Source organism: Pterocles gutturalis, unplaced genomic scaffold (assembly GCF_000699245.1).
Source record: "Pterocles gutturalis isolate BGI_N339 unplaced genomic scaffold, ASM69924v1 scaffold31783, whole genome shotgun sequence".
Classification (NCBI taxonomy): Eukaryota; Metazoa; Chordata; class Aves; order Pterocliformes; family Pteroclidae; genus Pterocles; species Pterocles gutturalis.
The window spans coordinates 1-18,216 of record NW_010126677.1 but is presented as its reverse complement, the minus strand read 5'-3'; the positions used below and the strand labels follow the sequence as shown (position 1 = coordinate 18,216).

At 45.3% G+C, this 18,216-nt stretch overlaps 1 protein-coding gene across 1 annotated transcript in view; it reads left to right on the top strand.

Annotated features, from left to right (window-relative positions):
- MICU1 (mitochondrial calcium uptake 1) overlaps positions 1–16,626 on the top strand; it is a gene marked incomplete at its 5' end in the record, with an annotated part of 61,478 nt that extends 44,852 nt beyond the window's left edge. The window contains 4 exons of the mRNA XM_010079063.1: positions 1,443–1,580; positions 7,292–7,400; positions 14,352–14,441; positions 16,466–16,626. Of these exons, the coding sequence (XP_010077365.1) occupies positions 1,443–1,580; positions 7,292–7,400; positions 14,352–14,441; positions 16,466–16,626 (498 nt within the window). The remainder of the gene's footprint in view (positions 1–1,442; positions 1,581–7,291; positions 7,401–14,351; positions 14,442–16,465) is intronic.
- Between the last annotated feature and the right edge of the window lie 1,590 nt (positions 16,627–18,216).

Here is an 18,216-nt window from a genome sequence, read left to right as displayed (position 1 = left end):
CACCTGGTGTCCTACCGGGAAAAGCAGCAAAAGTCTGGCTGATATGCTCATAACTCAAAAAATATGTACCCCAAACTTGGCGTTAGCGTGGAAATTGTGATAGCTTGTTAGCAAGCAGCCTGGTTGTTATATAGTGTAGCTAAAGAGCATATATATTAAAGCGTATCTAGCCAGCCGTGTCTGGAGCCCTGCCTACACATGGCTGGTGGAGCTGCCGCCTTTCATCTCCCCACCTTGATCTTGGCTGGGTGCCTTGCTGGCTTTTGTGTTAGCTGTGTCATTAAGCTTGGAAGAATGGTTGAGGCAGAAATGGTTAACTCGCAAGCAATATAATGTCAAGTCAGTGGTACTAACTTGTTCCATGAGAATTTGAAAATTTGGTTTTTTGTTAAATGTAATCTTCTGGCTTGTAATCAGCTCTAGTGTAGGTCATATGTTTTCTGACAAATTTGAAGAAAATCAAATAAGGGATCCAGAATGCTGAGATCTGTGAAAGCGAAGTTGGTTGAAGTCTTAATGTTGATGTTTGTAGGTGGGGAAAAAATGAAAAGATGAAATCTGCATTATTCAGCTACCAGAGACTTGGTGCTCCAACCCAGCACCTTTCCAAGTCGGGGAATAGCTCTTCCCTCCTCCCCTGCAGTTGAAAGCCAGGAGAATCTAAGCTAACGCTGCAGAGATGGATTAATGGAGAAAACCCTTTTCTGCCAAAGGGCTTGTGAGAAGTTCTGCAGCAATGGTCGGGGACTGGAAGGGGCTGAGGATGAGGAGAACTTTCTGGGGAAGGTGAAGTCTAGAGATCTTCATGAACCTTCCCTTGGTACGACACTAGTATAGAGCTTGGAGCAGAGAAGAGCAAAAATAAGACTTAGTTTTTGCAAGACTTTTCTTTCCTGGTTTATTAACTGCTGACCCGCTTTATAGCAATCATGGAACCGCTCCTATATGTGCTTCTTTTGCAGCACACACTTGCATGTTAGCTCAGTCCTGCACAGACCTGGGAATGAAGCAGCCAGATTCTCTGCATGCTTATTCAGACCTCCAAGCTGGAAGTGCATGTGAAGAACACCTTGGTATTTCTTCTTGCTTTCCACTCCTTTGGAGATCTGTGGAAGCTAGCTTGGTTTCAAGTTAAGGGCACTCATCCTGCCTTTTCAAGTCCAGCTCTACAAATGCTGTCCCACTGCAAGATAAAACTAAGAGGGCAAGATACAAAGACTTCCTCCAGAAGTTGTCCAAGGAATAGCACGTAGGGAAAATGTTGACTTATTGATGGAGGTGGTCATGGGGAAAGCAAATATTCAAATGCATTAGGATGTATTCTTCATGAGTGTTTCCTGCAGTATTCATTTTTTATTACAGTGCCTATGCCCTTAACCTGGATGGAGCTTTCTGCTGCATGGTCTTGTTCTCATCTTCCTTTTTTCTTCTTCTCTTTGCAGTTTGAGCGACATGACCCGGTGGAAGGGCGGATCACAGAGCGGCAGTTCGGCAGCATGCTGCTGGCCTACAGCGGGGTGCAGTCCAAGAAGCTCACTGTCATGCTGAAGCAGCTCAAGAAGCAGTTCCAAGATGGAGAGGTCAGTGGCATGCACGGAAAATTTGGGAAGTTGCAGTGGGTGAAGCTGTCCCATACCGCGCTGAGAAATGAGTAAGCAATCTCCATCTTCTTAAGAGAGGCACTCACACCTTGTTAAGCACTGTGGGGAGATGTGCTGACTTTGCCGATGATATACTTTGCCAGCAGCAGGGAGATGGAAGAGGTGGAAGTGCGGTGATCAATGTCCAGATCAGGGTGTAGGCTTGTCTCTGTTAAAATGGATGCTGTAATTTTCGAAATTTAAATTTGTTGAACAGTGCCCTGGGTCTGGAGCCAGAAGAAACATTGAAGACTGTTCCTAGTTACTGGCTTGACCTTGGATTAATTAGCTACTGTGACTGGGCAGTTTATTATTTAGGTATCAATTTATGTGAAAAATTATTTGGAGAGGAGTAAGATTGCAGATCCTAAAATCATTAATAAGACATCTGTACTGAAAGGACGTGCTTTTTCAGGTAAGGAAAGTATGAGCTGTTAAATTCCTTCAGTATTAGAATTTCACATCTGCTTTTATAAAGATGGGTTGTTTTTTTATTAGCTAGGTTATAAATGAGCAGTTCGTCAAAATGAGAATGGAGGGAAAGTCTTTGCCTGTGTATTGGGTCAGTCTGACTGTTCTAGAGCCGCTTCCTCCTGACAGCAGAACTAGCATTTATTTCTTAACTGGTTTAGATGCAAAGTGTGTTATAAAATACAAGTGTTGGCCAGGGTCTAGTCCTTTTTTTGTCCTTTTTTTGGTGCTTTAGCTGGACTCCTGTGATGTGCAGAAATCCTTAGCTCATGTGAAGCCATCCCAATAACTATTTTCTCCCATTTTCTTGCTCTTTCACTGGTGCTGGAGGAGAATTTTGGTGTACTGAAGCACCAGGGCACGTAGACTAATAGGTCTAATAGGTCTCTATTAGCTCCAAATAATGCCAAAAAGGTAAAAACTGGAGGAAACCATAAGCGAGGCAAAAGGCCACACTCAGACTTATGTTCCTGCCAGAGGAGCTATGGAACCTGCAGCTTCTCGTGGCCTTGTAGTGCCAAAAAGAGTGGGTTTTTTGCAGATTCCCTCATGTTGTGTAGGAAAACAGGCTGAATATTTAATAGGCTGTTACCAATAGATGGTGTCAATATGTCATCAGAGCTGAGATGCATTGCATGTTAATATTTGTAAATGTCACTTCTCGAGCTCTTTGTCGCCGGCTTTAATAAGACTATCAGTGTTTCCGAGGCTGTCTGTTTATTAGATCTTTGAGTGAGATGCTGCAGATTTGGCTTTTCCAATATCTCTGCTCCTGTTGAGTTTTAACAGAAATGATTTGATTTCTTGTGGAAAAAAGTACTTAACTGTGATGTGTGTCGTAACATAAAATATCAGTTCTGTTAACGTTCCGGAACTGTCAGTTTTTTGTTTTCTTTCTCTTTGTGATTTGGGGTGGTTTATATATATGTATATACACACACAAACACATATATATATATATATTATTGAACAGTAGATGGGTATACGAGAAATTAGGCAGAGGGAGTTATTTTGGAAGGTTTCTTACGGCAGATGTTTTCTCCCTTTCACATGTAAGCCAAGACCCTGACATCTGTGGCGGAGGAAGAACTTTTTGTTTTTACCTTATTCCTCATTCCCAAATCAGCCAGTTTGTGTTTCGATTTGCAGATGACTGAATTCAGTTATCTTTCTTTATTCCAAGGACTTTCAACGAGAGAAATTGGGGAACAGCACCAAAAATGATATCTGCAAGAAACAGAATTGGTGGAAAACATGATTCCTTAGAGCTGGGGGAATGAAACACCCAAAATCCTAAAACGAGACAGCATTTCTGTTAACAAGTACAAGATATTTAATCATTTAAGGAGTTATAGAGGATGCAAGAAGTGACAGCTGCTTTGCACCAGAGGCAGATAAGCCTTTGTAGCAGCGAGGGAAGCTCAATGTCCACATTTATGCAGAGCTGGAAAAATCAGGCACTGAAATCCTCCACCTCAGCAGGTTTTAGCTCACGGAGAATCCAGCCCAGTGCCTAACTCTGCATTGTCTTTTATGCAAGAGAACCTTTTCTTGAAAGTTTGTGAGGTGTTTTTTTTTTTTTTTCCCTCCTGGCATACTTTAGAAGACCATATCTTTTCAGATGTGTGTGCAGCACTTTGTATCTTATACACTTACGCACTTTTGTTGGATCACCGTGGTGCAGCTGTCAGTGTTTTTACATTGCATAAATTTCCCGATCTGTTTAGAAGCAGGACTGCTGTGACCAGAATCACATTAACTGCCTTTCCAGCTTTCTGGATAACTTATTCAGGGATGCGGTGGCAAAGTTTTCTTTGTAAATGAGTGGAATATTAAGCCAGAGAGTGTTCTCCCACTGGAAACTGCAGAGGCTCAACACCGGCATTGCTTCTTCCTCTGTGCCTGTAACCCAGACATCTGCAGAAAAAGCAGCTGCTTCAGTTGGGCTCTGCTTTACTCCCATCCTATAAAAAGGCAGCGGAGCCAGTGCTATCCGCTGCTCTCCTTTTGGCTTCCAGATCTGAAAGGGACATGACAGCCACCCAGCCACTCCATTTATCCTGCAATACTTTCCAGTCACTGACTACCTTGTAAGGCAGAGTGGTTTATGATGCAAACATGTTTTGCAGGAAGAATTTTTCTCCAAATCCCTTCTTTCACACTTCACTAGCCTGCTTTTATACCAGTGTAGTGTGATTATCCGCACAATTCACTAACCTGCTGTAACTCCTCTCTATGCCAAAAGCAATAGGGGTTTTGACTTGCTATCGCCTTCCAAAGAAAGAGGGAGTAAAATAATTTCAAGAGTATGATGCTGGGAGGGGCTGGCAGTAATTGTACCAAGCCTACCTGACAAGATTTGCCTCAGAACTGCAATTTACCTTGTGAGTGCTTTCTTATGAAATCTGCCAAACATTATCTTCACTGTTTGATGCAATTGCCTTTTCTGCACAAGGCAACGCTGGCAGCCTCCAAAATGTTAAAGGTCTGGTTTTAATCTAACTTTTAGCCTTTTTCCAGCACTTAATCTATGTTCCTGCCTTTGAGGATGGCATGTTTTCTTGTATTAATTGATAATCTACTCTAATTTCTATTTTTCTTAAGGAAAAATCCCATCTTACCCTGGATACATGAACTCCTCTGCATATTCAGCAGAGCTGCCACACTCTACTGTGTTTAAAATTGCTTATGATTGAGTTTCTCTTACATAGCTGCTTTTCTCCTAGTAAAAAGGACTTGAGTCCCTGGTAGTATTTACAAGCAAGGTATTTAGTTTATGTCTCCCTAACTACTAGAAAACCAAGCTGACTCTTTGGAAACTAGTGATTCAGGTAATTTTCAGCATTTTTTTCTGTTGAAATGGCAGAGGGTGGGAGCGAGATGTAATTCTCAGTGGCTGACTCCTGGGTTCCTAGGTGAAAAGCCCTAACTTTTGCAGAAGGAGTGTGAGCTGTCTTAAGATGCATGTTGCAAGCAGGTATGCGTTTCTGGAGTCTGCCTGCTTATGTACTGTTAGTATTACTTAAAGGATTAAAGGATTCAGGCTTCTGAATCTACAGCTAGATCTACAGATGCCTTGAAAGAAGTGATCCTGTAATTGCTACCCTAGTGCTCTCCAGATATGCAATTCCAAATTAACACAAGCCTTTATTATATAATGGAAACATCTATTGGCCTTGCAGTGGGGACATGAAGAAATTATGAGGAGCTCAGCAGTGCTGACAAACACATCAACGGGGAATAGATAAATTCCCATACTCAGTCTTTTGACTGATGAAGGTGATCGTTCATCTGTCAGCTTGTCGGTGGAATCTTGAGGCTGTCCCCAGTCTCTGATTTTTATTTTATTTTTGTAGCTGGAAAAGAATCAATGCTGATGCCAGTCTCAACTACAGTATTCATCAATAAAAGATTCAATTTCATAATACCGATGGCATTTTTGCTGCAGTATCTCTATCCACGTGAAAGCCCAGATTTGCAGGGTACCCCCGTACATCATTGCTTTTGTTTTTTCAGCTGGTGAAAGGACCACAAGTTGTAAGCATGTGAACCTTCCATGTTACCCGCTGAAGCAATAGCGACTGCAGCGTTGGTACTAAACACGGGGCTGTTTTGCATGGACAGCAATGCTGTTTGGCCTTGACATCTGCCATGTTGTGGTGGAAGATTCCAGAAAAATCCAAAGTTTAGGGCTCTTTGCTTAGAATAACTGCTGGGATGCCTCTCAAAGAACTCATATCTGAGTTATTTCTTTTTTTTTTTTTTGCTAGGACAGTATTTTATTTAATTCTGCCATACATCTTTTAGCATGCCGCTTGGGAAGCGGAGCAATTATACATTTAAAGAAAGCTCCCTGTAGAGTAACTGGGGATTTTTTTCAGATCCATTGTCCATCTGTGCATTTTGCTTTCTCATCCTTTTTGGTCTGGATCCATGACAAAGCCTGCTGTTGCATTTTTATGTGCATTACTGCATACACAGTTACAGCAAAGATAGGAAGAAGCTGAAATACTTCTTGGTAGGCTACAAATTTTCTGTAATTTTTCTGCTTACAATTCTAGAGGCATTGTGTCTGTATGAGGAGATAATTTTAAAATGCCCTTTTTCTTTCAAAAAAAAAAATAGGTGGCTTCTTCCCTGATTAGAAGTTGTTGGGAAGAGTTTGCACAGGGTTACAACGGATTGTGTACGTTTATATTCGACAGGACCCGCTGAACATGTGCTCTTCCATCCAGACTGTGAGACTGTGCTGTGTTATGCAGTTGGGGTTTTTACTATTTTGCTATATCAGTCTGTTGTGCTAGACAGGCTAGGAGGAGCCTGAACCTGAACTCCTCTCAACAAGCTGATTTATCTCTTCCAGAGAGGAAGGCTGAGTGGTTATTACTGTGGTGATGATTTACCTCCTCCATTGGCTCCAGGCTGTGGTGGGGGAGTTTCGAGGCTGCGGGTCTTATCCCAGCACTGATACTGGCGCTAAACTCATTGATAGAATCGGGTGCTGTGTAGCGTAACCGGGTGGGGGTCCTGGGGCTGTGCTTGTCAGCAGGTGCTCTCCAGGCACACTCCTCACTGGTTGGATCGGTGGAGAGAGGAGTGTGTCACTTATCCCTGCCCGCCCATCGGCTGTGCGGGGCTGCACCAGCCACAAAGCTAACTGGGGTACATCTATACTGTCTGTGATTTGCAGTGTCACCTTCTGCAACACTGCGTAAGACATGGGATCCGTGAATCTCTTGGGATAGACCATGCAGCACATGAAATATTTCATTATTGTCGTTCAAAGTGTGCAGGCTTAAAAAAAAAAATACATAAATCAACCTGCTTGCAGCAGTCTCCTGCATCCCAACCACAGGCTCGAGGTGTGTCCACTCTTCTGGGCGAGAGCTGGCTGTGGAGTGAGGGCCAGAGAAATGTTTTTTTGGTCTCTCCCACTGCTGACTGTGCATGGGGCAGTCCCTTCCCGTTGCAGAACTGGTGGGGCCAGGAGGGGAGTGGAGATGGTTAACAAAAGTACTGGATGCAAACTATATCCTCAAGTGTTGGAGTGTTTTGAGTGTGCAGATGGATTCCCCTCTGCCTGCAGCTTTGGGCCGACCAGTCACTTTGTCATTGGTAATTCAGGTATTGTCATGTTCTCCTTTTCCCATCACTGTAAGGCTGTCTTTTCTCTGTCCTAGGGGCTAACGTTTGAGGAGGTGGAGAGCTTCTTCACTTTTCTGAAGAACATAAACGACGTGGACACAGCGTTGAGCTTCTACCACATGGCGGGAGCTTCACTTGATAAAGGTATTAAAACTTGTGAGACTGACAGGTGCTGAAAGCTCAAGGGAGCGCAACTCATGCTGTGTCTTTGGAGTTGGGAAGATGGTGAACGAGTCCAGCCTGACAGGTTAAAAATGTAATGAGAGGTTTAACTTCTTACGGCCGTGGAGAAAGAGGAATTTCAGGTTTTATACTTCCCCAGTTTTAGATGTAGAGGGCAAAAAGCCTGAAATTTATAGCCTGAATAGATTAGGAAGTGGTGACTTGATGGTGACATCTCCAGCAGGATCGTTCAGGCCTGACATGTGCAGAAGCAAGGTGACCTAGTGAGCGTATCACAGGCTCTGGTACCAGAGCCCAGGCACACCAGGGTGTCTTCTTCATCCCCATCTTCTGAAGTGATGTGTTTTCCCGTTTTACAAAGTACAATAATTAGAAAATTATTGTTGGCTAAGACAAGCAGTGTTATAAGTATTCTTGCAAACTGTCTTCTGTAGAGGTCTCGGTTGATACGGCAGAGGCACTAACCAGCAGTGCAGCTGGTGGCAGGAACTCTTCAACCCTTGGTTTTTTTCAGCTTTGCTTTAAAATAAGAGGCTTTGCCTAGAAATACAAGCTGCAGAGCCAGATGCTACATTTCTGATCTGAAATACAAGCAATGGCAAGCACCTTTGGAGCTCCCAGGCGTGCTGGAGGGAAGGAGGGGGAGCACTGGAACCCCTCTGAGGTCCCAGATGGAGCATTAAAGTCTGTCTGGAGCAGGGTCTCTACAGATGACCCACAGTCTAGGGACACTGTGTGGCCAGAGGAGCTGGCTGAATAAAATTCACAGCTGGTGTTTCCTGGGGAGCTTCGTAATAGTGTGGTTTATCAATCAGACCAATCTGTATCCTATCTCATCGTGTGTTTCCTTTTGTGAGCTAATCCATAGCAGGTATGGTCTCAGATCTGGTACACTGATTTGGAAAGGAAAGGAGAGGGAAGGGGAAAGAGAAGAAAAATACCATACACGTAAAAATAAAATATCCAACTCTTTGTTGCAGGGATCTGTCACAGGTGTGTGCTTTTCTCTTCTAAGTGTTTTTTTAAGAGTTTTTTAAAGCACTCAGACTGGGAATATAAAAAAAAAAAAACAGTGGCAAACTCATTAGAAGTTTTTTAGGCTAAACTCTTGTCTGCTAGCAAGTTCAACCTGATGTATTTAGGCAGCTGCAAAATTAGATGTTTCAGAAGTAAGCTATTCTTCTAACCACTGCTGTTGTGGGAATATTAAGACACTAATAGGTTTTGGTCACTGGAGTTACAGAGGCAGTCAAATGTGTCACACCTCTTCTTGTGCGTGTCAGCAGCCCTCCTCATCTTTGACTTTTTGGAGGAAATCATCTGTACTCTTTGTTTTAGATCACCATTATCTTAAGACTTAAAAGAACCTGACAGGATTCTCTTTAATTTAAAAGTACAAATCTGAAGTAGGGATGTGCTGCTGCCGCGCAGAGCCCTCTCTGCAGCACCTCACGAGGAGGTAATAGCCCAGCAAATCCAATTTACTTGGTGTCTACAGTACATTAGCCATTGCCTAGTCATAGAATATGTATTTGTGGAGTATTTAGGTCCATGCGCAGTTGGTAAATCAGTGTGATTGCTGTTTAATTATGTGCAATTAATGAGCTTGTGCTGGAGCTGCAGCCATTGAGCTGGGAGTAATAAACCTGGGGGAAGGTTGAGTGTGTGCAGGGCCTGGCTTCAAACTGCTTGTGGGCTCAGCTGTCCCTGGACCTCCGTCCTGGCCTGCAGCCTCACAGTTGTCGGGAGAGATTTCCTTGGGCTCGGGCAGAAGAGGAAGGTTATCCTGCAATACGCCTGGGTTTTGCAGCAGGGATCTGTGTGCTCCCGTGCCTAAATTGTCTGTGTGTTACCATTTCCATATGCCTGCACTCCGAGTCTGGATATTGCACCCACAAATCAAATAAGCAATAAATGGGGTGTGCTCTTGCAAAAGTCAAGCTTGCATCAGGTGGCTTATTAAAAACCAACAAATGCAGAAATTACTCATCATGTGGGGCAGAGGAGGAGGATAGTTTGTGTATCAAATAAATTGCTGCTAACCTAATGCAGCAAATGTTACTATAATTTTAGAAGGGCCATTTACAATTTAAGATGGAAAAAAATGGATGGTACAAAACAGCCATAGCTTGACAACCTGTTTTCTGTGTTGAATTAAAGTAGCCTCTTCTTCTAAAAAGGATCATAAACCTCTATTTTAATGACGCATAGAATAACACACAGATACTTTGTTAGTCCATCTTTCATTTTACCAGAAACATAATAGCCATCATTCTTTTAAATCATAAGCATTACTTAGGAGTTTCCCAGACTAGACTTACGGCTGGCAGTAGGACAGGAGTTGAATCCATTGCTTATTCCCCTTTTGAGGCTAGCGTATGAATAGCACTTTTTCCCCCCACCATCTGCAGCCAGACTTCTCAAGCAGCCATTCTGCTGGAGCCAGCAGAGAGCCACGGTATATAACTCCTTCGGGTTTTAGGGCAAGGCACAGATGCTCTTCGCTAGACATGGGCCAAAGCGAGGGGAGACAGCTGAGCCCGCTTCTTGCTCTGGTGACTCGGATGGCTTGGAGCGAGGCTGCAGCCCAGGAGAGCTTAATGAAAGATCATTTGATTTGAAATATGGAGCTTGAAACAGCTGCAGACTTGAGAGGGAATTTGGAAGGAGGTGGAGGCGAGTTTTGAGTGCAGCACGTGTTTCTCAGTGAGTTGCTGCTTGCTTTTATCTGCCCTCAGAGCTGGATGAAAGAAGTCAGTCCCCCATGGAGGCACAGCTCAGATCACTCCACTGGAGTAACGGTGTGTAGTCAATGCTGGTAGCTGGGTGGAGACGGCTTCTGCAGGGAGGTGAGGTTGACAGGGATCTCTAGAGACCCTGTAGTCCAACAGGGTCACCTACAGCCGCTCACCCAGGGCCACCGCCAGTCAGGTTTGAGAAATCTCCAAGGACGGAGGTGCCACAGCCTCCCTGGGTGTATAAGAAAGCCTGGACGAGAATTTGCAATAATTTGTGAGAAGGAGAAGAGTCGAACAAAGAAATCTGGTGTCATGCCGAGGCTAGTCAGGGTCGCGGGTTGTCACCTTTGCTGCTCTCACACGTTGACGTGTGCATATGTGTGTCCTGATGGAGAGGGACCGTGGAAGTGCTTGGCACCACATCCTCAAGCATGAGGGGTTTGGAGCTAACCTGCCCTTTGGTTTTAGCATAGGCACAATGACGGTGTGGTGTTTGCTGAGCATTGATGCACCGAGTTGTTGGACAAAGCTCTGTCACAGCAGAGGATGCCTGTCTGCAAGGCTTTAAGAAATCAGCTCGGTAACCCTGAGAGCAAGCTCTCCGTAAATCAACAGCCCCTGGAAAATGCTGAATGCTTTTCAGTTTAGAAACCACTTTCTGTGCTGGAATCTCCTTTCTTTACTTATTTATGACTGTAAATATTATATAAATGGCGGATTGGCTCTGCCTTTGGTCTGGTAGCTCTGCTTTTTTCCCCAGAAGCGTGATCTCTGTGACTTTCCGTCATGCTCCCTTTGATGTCAACAGTTTCTAGTAAGCTGCAGGGCTGCAGCCTCGCCTTTTGAGAAGAAAAAGAAAAATGTGCAGTGCCACAGGATTGTGTAGGGTTTGTATGTCTCTCTTCTGGATGGATTTTCCAGTATGTACAGATGCAAATTATTTGGAAAAAAGTTAAATAGCTTTTTCCTAGCCATATTGTCAATGATAGCATCAAACATTTCCAACTGAGATGCTTAAAATGAAACGTGCATATCAGCATGAGACCCTACATAGCCTGATTTCTGGGAGCCCAAAATACGCCTGTCCTGCCTCTGCAGCCTGCACCGCTCGGGGCAATGAGTTCGGCTCCCATCACCCTGGGTGCCCTTCGGGAAATGAAGGCAGCAGCCCAGCTGCCCATTATTTGGACAAATGTGTGATTAATCTCAAGATGGAGCGAAAAAAAGTGAAGTTTGCCATCTGGCTCGGTTCTCGCTCATAGAGCAGCTCTGTTTGTAAGCACGGGGTGAGGCATTACTCACAGTGCGGTTCTGGGAATAGGACTGAAAAAAGAGATAATGACTGTGTCAGACACTGAACTTGCATAAAATCACTCAGATGGCTCATTAAAGGAACCAGTGGGAGACACTAACACTTGAAATTTTTTAAAAGCCGCATAGCTTTTCAAGATAGAAACATGGTGCTCATTTTCAGTGGTATAAAATCCAGGAGACTTTCCAGCCATCCCAAAACCTCAAATCTGGGCAAGCTTTGTTTTAGGGGATGTTTCCCCAGACAGCACCTATTTCATTTTGTGAAATGGTAAAGAAATGATGCTGGTTTGTTTGCCTCACTGAGATAAGTTGTAATCTGGAGCCACCAGCGTGGAAAGCAGAGACACGTTCCCCTTCCTTATGACTTCTTAAAAACCAACAAAATTATTACCAAGCACTGCACAGTCACACAGCCTCTGTGAAATAACACTTTTGCAGAATTTTTGCATCGAGTAAAAACAATGTGATGGAGGTGACACTCATGCAGCTGGATTAACAAGAGGAAGCAGTAACTGGTGGCCGTGAGTACAAATTAGAGCTGGTAAAACTGCAGCTGTGAAAAATAAACAAGCACATGTCGAAGAGGAGGGAGCGATCAGGCAACACCCTATAGAGATGGAAGGAGGAGAGTGAAAACTCAGCAGAAAAGCATGACTTAAATAAATCATTAGAACTTTTTTTTTTTACGTATGGCGGTAGCAAATAACCTCTTCAGCAGGGTACCCGGGGCACCAGGAGAAGAGATTGGTATCAGAGCTTGGTTGAGCACCTTGGAAGAAGGCTTATATTTAAAAGGAGTTAAATTAAATTCAGTGTTGCTGTCTGAGGAAATACAGATTTGCTTTTGCTGCCTGAAAGGCTGGGTCTTGAGTAAAAGATGGTTTATAGTGCTGAAAACATCTGCCATTGCCAAAGCTGAGGTGTTTTAAAGTACTTCCCCAGCAGAAGAACTTTCTGGGGAAAAAATAAGCTGAGAAGTAAGTTCAGATAAACTTTTTATTTTACCTAAACCTCTTCATTAATGTGTAAAGCTCAAGGAAAAAGAAGCCCCCCAGCAGCCCATGTAGCAGGTAGGAGTTCTAGGGTGGGCTGGGGGAGACGTGTGGTGTTCCCATGGCTTGGTTAGCAAGGTTCCGGCATAAAGCTGGAAACAAAATTAATTCCAGGGGCTTTTTAATGATTCTGTTGCCTCTGCCCTCCCCAAGGCAGGGTCTGGCTGCCGGCAGGACACACACAGAAGCAGCAGCCGTATCCTGAATTTATAGGACAGAATTGAAATACAGAGTAATTAACTGCAGACCAGAGCTACATCTCTGATGTAGGGAAGGATTTTAACTCAAAAAGAATAATTACAGGGAAACAGCAGGTGCCTACTGAGATAATATACATTTTAATCCACCTTCTGTTTAATTTCAGTTTTCTCCTGCATTATTTAGTAAAAAGAGGGATTTTGTAGGGGAAAAGAACCTGATAGTGGCTGTGGATTCCTCCCCAAAAACCCCGAAACTCACTCGGGAGCAGAAATGGGGTGAAAGGAACCAATAATCTGAACACTCTTAAACAAAAAATACTATTAGAAACGCTTTATGCAGTTTCTAAACAATCCAGTTACAGTATAGATTGGGTGCTTATTTTTTCCTTTCTGACATGTAACTCTTCAAAATTTCTGAAGGTCCTGTAGCTCTACCAAGGGACCAGAGTGTGTCAACCCAGAAGGACACTGTGGATGAAAGCGGAGGCTTTTTTTTGTTTGTTTGTTTCAATCTGTTTTTGTGACGCGCTACTTCCCTCTTTGGCCTTGCTGAAGGGTAGCTCCACAGCTAAACATCCATCCCAGTTGCTGTGGGCTCACTGCCACGGTGCAAAGTCTCTCTGGACGGGGTTTCCTCGGGTCAGACTTCGTAGTGAAGCAATTTAACTTGAAATATGCTCACGTTCATGCAAAGCCCTTCTGTTTTATTGAGTATCTAGAAGGGAGCAGGGTGTTTCAGCCCTGACAAACAGTGACCACCGAGCTGCTCTTACATCTCCTCCTTCCTCCAATTAGCAGCTGTCAAAGGGAGACTAGAGAGTAGCCAGACCCACAGGAATATACAGAGGGAAACAGCTAAACCAGATCAGTGGGGGTTTGGTTTTTCCCTTTATGCAGAAAAATCTAGTGTGTAACCCTGACAGATTGATAGGTCGGCAGATTGCTCTTTTCTAGAGGTGTGAATTCTGTGCTGAAGAGCTCATCTGCCAGTCTGGGGGATAAGGGGGTGTGAAATAATTTGTTACAAGTCTTTATTTTATTGCAAGGTTAACCTTGTCAGCTCACTGCAGAGCCTGTCGCATGGAGAGGGTGGATAGGTTTGTTCTGCAATTATGGGCCCTGGGCTGCTTAACAGGAAAACTGTTTTTTATTATTCCCAGCCTCTCTGAATAGTTGGTTCCTCGAGTATCATCTTTCCAACACAGTCAGGAAACACACAGGAGGAGCTGCCCTATTGAGGAAGCCTGTCAGGAGATGTTTCCCACCTGGGGTTTGCTGTAGTGCTGACACTTCTGATTTTGTAACCAAAAGGGGAAAAAACCCATCTCATCTCAGTGTTTTTAACATTTATCTTGAACACGCAGGTATCAGCACGTCGCTGCTCACCAGCAGCCTCTCCACACCTTGTGTGGTGTTGCAGTAAGAAGGCAAAGGTTTTGAGGAGCCTGGTTTTGAGGCATGTGTTGAAGGGGCTTGGGAGGAAGCTTATTTCAAGCCTCCTGGAACATGATACGTTTTCATAAAGGAGTTTTCTGCTCCTCTGGCTGCGTTCACAGCAGCTGGCAGATCACGACATCTCACTAACCTTGTGCCCTCCCTCTGTTGCAGTGACGATGCAGCAAGTGGCCAGGACAGTGGCCAAGGTGGAGCTCTCCGACCACGTTTGCGACGTGGTGTTTGCACTCTTCGACTGTGACGGTGAGTGACCCCAACCTTACCTCATTCCTATCAACCAGGCTGGGCGAGAGTTGATCTGGGGGAAGACATACAGGGAAAAAATGCTCCAGCCATGAAAGCTTGCCATGGCCTTGACTCTTCTTGCCATGCTACCATCTGCTCTTTGGCCATGGATCCATACTGATGCTCCTGCCCTTCTGGGAAGGGTATCTGATGGTACTCAGCTTCTGAGATGTTGATCTTAAAGAGCTGGATGCGAGCGTTTGACATACACAGCTTGCTACACAGCTGCTTTTTTTTTCCCTCACAACAAAACTCTGTTTTGTTTAACAAAATGAGCTATTGTGCTCCCGTGTTGGAAACGAGCCTATGTGGTACTTTGTTATCTCCAAAGTCCTGGACAAATATCAGCTTAATTAATTAATGGCAGCTCTGTGCCCTGCTGGGAAGCTCATTGCTTTGCTGGCCTGCAGGGGCTGTGAGTGCTTTGGGGTAGCTCGTTGCTGCACTGAAGCAGTCTCGAGTTGATTTAATGAGAATTAGTGGAGTCTTTGCCACCAGGGGATGATGGCAGCAATTCAGACTTGGAAAGTAGCAAAATCCTGTGTTTGCCCAAAACTGTCAAGCCAAAACCAGAGATGTTGCTGGCGCCCTGCTTCTCCAGCACAGTCACTGGGATCTGGCAGCTCCAAGGGTCAGCAGTGATGCATAGACAGTTGTCTGCTTTCTGATATAAATATGAACATGGAAAAAATAATCTTTAATTCTTTTGTTCCTTGTTGTCCCTCTTGGTTTCAGCCCCACCTGCTTTTTGCACCTTTCTAAGGTTGCACCTCATTTTATTTTTCTCTGTGCTTCAGTGCCACTTTCTAATACGATCCTCAAGCCAAATGATCAGGCTGGAGATTAGAGTGAACTGAAGCATAGCTGAATATTCTCTGTTTGCATCCTCTCATAGGAGTATCTGCTAAATAGTTTGATAGCAAACCTTTGGGGGGAAAGACTGGTTGCTAGAGGAGTCCCTGTAAGGAAGGAATCAAGTGGAAAAGCAGGTGCAGAGCTCTTGTGCGTGTGTGTGTGTTTTCACTCCATCAGTGTTTATAGACATTACCCTGCATGCATCAAAAACCTGTGGCACCAGAGGGAATTTTAGTCGCCCCTCGATAGTTTGTTGGAATTTCACTGCCCTGATTTGCATTCGGATGTAAGGCAGGGAAAAAAAAGCTCTCAAATGAAGAAACCAGTTCATGAGACATAATGATGTGGTTGCCTGTATCAGCCAGAGAGATTCTCTCTCCTTCGATCTGGGAAACCAACAGCACTGATGGGTTTGTTTCGTGAGGCTGATGCCCCTCCTATTTCTTCTGTGCCCAAAGCTGGGCTGCTTTCCTCTGCTGCTCCCCAGAAGCCAAAATCAGTGCTATCAGCTGTGCATCACAGGCAGGGGAGTCAAACAGGCAGCTGGATGTGTGCGGCATCGTGGCAGAGGTCATCAGCCCCTCAGCTGACAGGCATTGGGCTGTTGGTCACACCATCACTTGCTGCTGTCCCCTCCGATCAACCAGTGCCCTAAATGAAAATCCCTGAGGTTTTCATTTATTGGTGGTTAAGCAACTATAGAATAAAATTTGCCCCAATTTACTATAATCTTAACATAAATTTAGTTGACATCATTCTCAGTAACCTCTCTAGATTACTTTAATGAATCTTCCCTTCTACTTCATTAAGAAAAATCTGCGCTCTGCTACCCTGTGCTCCTGGAATTTCCTACATCACTTAAAGCGGAGAGTTTCCTGTGGGTGTGTGGGTGTTTGCTTTGCATTTGCTTTTCTCTGGCAGTGCCAGGCTAAGCAGCGCAGCATTCATAGGGTTGGGATTTAAATGCTGTGGTTTGGCAACCCGTGTTGGTTATTTTGGGGAGGTTGAAGACAAATGTGATTTTAGTCTCTGCAAGAAATGACACTTGTGGACACTGGAGCGTGCAGGGAGGAGGTTGTTGATGGATTTTAGTGTTTCTGGTATTTTTTTTTTCCTTTGTCTCGCAGGGAACGGTGAGCTGAGCAACAAGGAGTTTGTTGCCATAATGAAGCAGCGCCTGATGAGAGGCTTGGAGAAGCCCAAGGACATGGGTTTCACGCGACTCATGCGGGCGATGTGGAAATGCGCCCAGGAGACGGCGTGGGACTTCACCATGCCCAAGCAGTAATGGGGTCGGGGAGGAGCGCCCGGCTTCCCTGTCCCAGCCCTGCCACCACCACCTGTGGACGAGTGCTGCTGCAGTGGACACCTGGGGGGTGACACCAGGCTCTGGTGAGCCCAGACTGTTCAGAACAGGAGGATTTTTTAAATTAAAATTAGAAATCAAAACCTGTTGTGTTTGCAGCTTCTGCTTGCTGCTGGCTCCTTAATATTCCCCTTTCTTAGGAAGAAGAAAAGGACTTTTCTTACCACCACCACCACCACCACTTTATGATGTGCCCTGTCTGCAGAGCTTGAGCATCAAGCGAGCTAGTGGGTCCACACCCAAAGCACGTTAATTTAATATTATTAGAAAATGCTATGGGTTTTATTTTAATTTTTAGATTGCCCCTGAGAAAGAAGCTGTGGAATTCCTGGATAGATTGTACTGGTGGGACCTCAGAGCAGATTGTACTGGTGGGACCTCAGAGCAGAGGCTGGCCCAGCCACGTGGAGAGAGCACCCCAGGATTTCGGTTGGCTGAGTGCTCTGCGCTCCTCTGGACTGTTGCGGGGTGGAGGGGATGGGGGCAACTGCAGAGGGGCTGCTTCAGCTGTGGTGCTGCCTCTGGTGTAAGAGCAGTTAAAAGGAGTGGAGCAACTGGCTCTCCCACCCGTCCTGCCTTGTATAAGCAACCTGCTGCAGGCGGGCTCTAATTTTAATTTTTTTAAATGGGGAGCCCTCTCCATGGGGAACTGCTGCTCTGTAATGGGAATGGGCTGAAAGATGTTATTTGCTGAGTGCTGTCCTCTCTGTAAAGTATCGGGTAAAGATGCTGCTCCCACCAACATGGCTTGTGGCTCATCTTTTGATTCAGGTCTTCACCTGCGTCTGGGGCCGCGTCACTGAGAATGGGGCGTTTTTGAAGGGGGAGGAAAAAAAACACGATGGCTTTCCAGAGCTGGAAAGACAAAGCCCAGAAGTCAGCGCCGGAACGGCCAGAGCTGCTCTTTGCTCTCCTGTGGTGCTAGGCAAGTGGTCTGGTTTGGGATGGCCCTGTAAACAATCTGCTGTGGCCTCCGTGGTGGAGAGAGGAGTGTTCTCTGCGGGGGCTTTTAAAAGACAGCCACATGCTTCAGGATGTCGTTGAGGGGCCGAGAACTTTTACAGTATTTTCATACTGGGATGTTGGATCCTGCTACTGGGGATCACTCCAGCTGCTGTCATCTCCCGTAGTTTCCCTGCCGGTCGCGTGCTTTGTTCAGGTGGTGGTCCCCAATGGAGGGATCAACGGAGCAGCAAGGCTGCTGCAGTGCGTGCTTTTCCTTCCCTGTCCTCCCTGCTGCCCACCAGCCCAGGGGCAGCTGTGGAGCCTCCGTCCCCCTGTCCCCAGATTCTCTTTTGGAACAGTTCTTTTTGCCCTTCAGCGCTTTCCAAGCGTGGTCCCTCGCCCTGTCCCAAAGGTGAGGCACTTTAAAATAAGGGGTTTTTTTTTTTTTCCCCTTTTCACTCCTTTATCGGGGCACCCTTGAATCTGGGGGGTTCGGGCCGCCGGGGCAGGAACCCTTAGGGCCCCGGGGAGGGCTGTGCCTCCCCGCCACCCCCGCGCTGTCCCCGG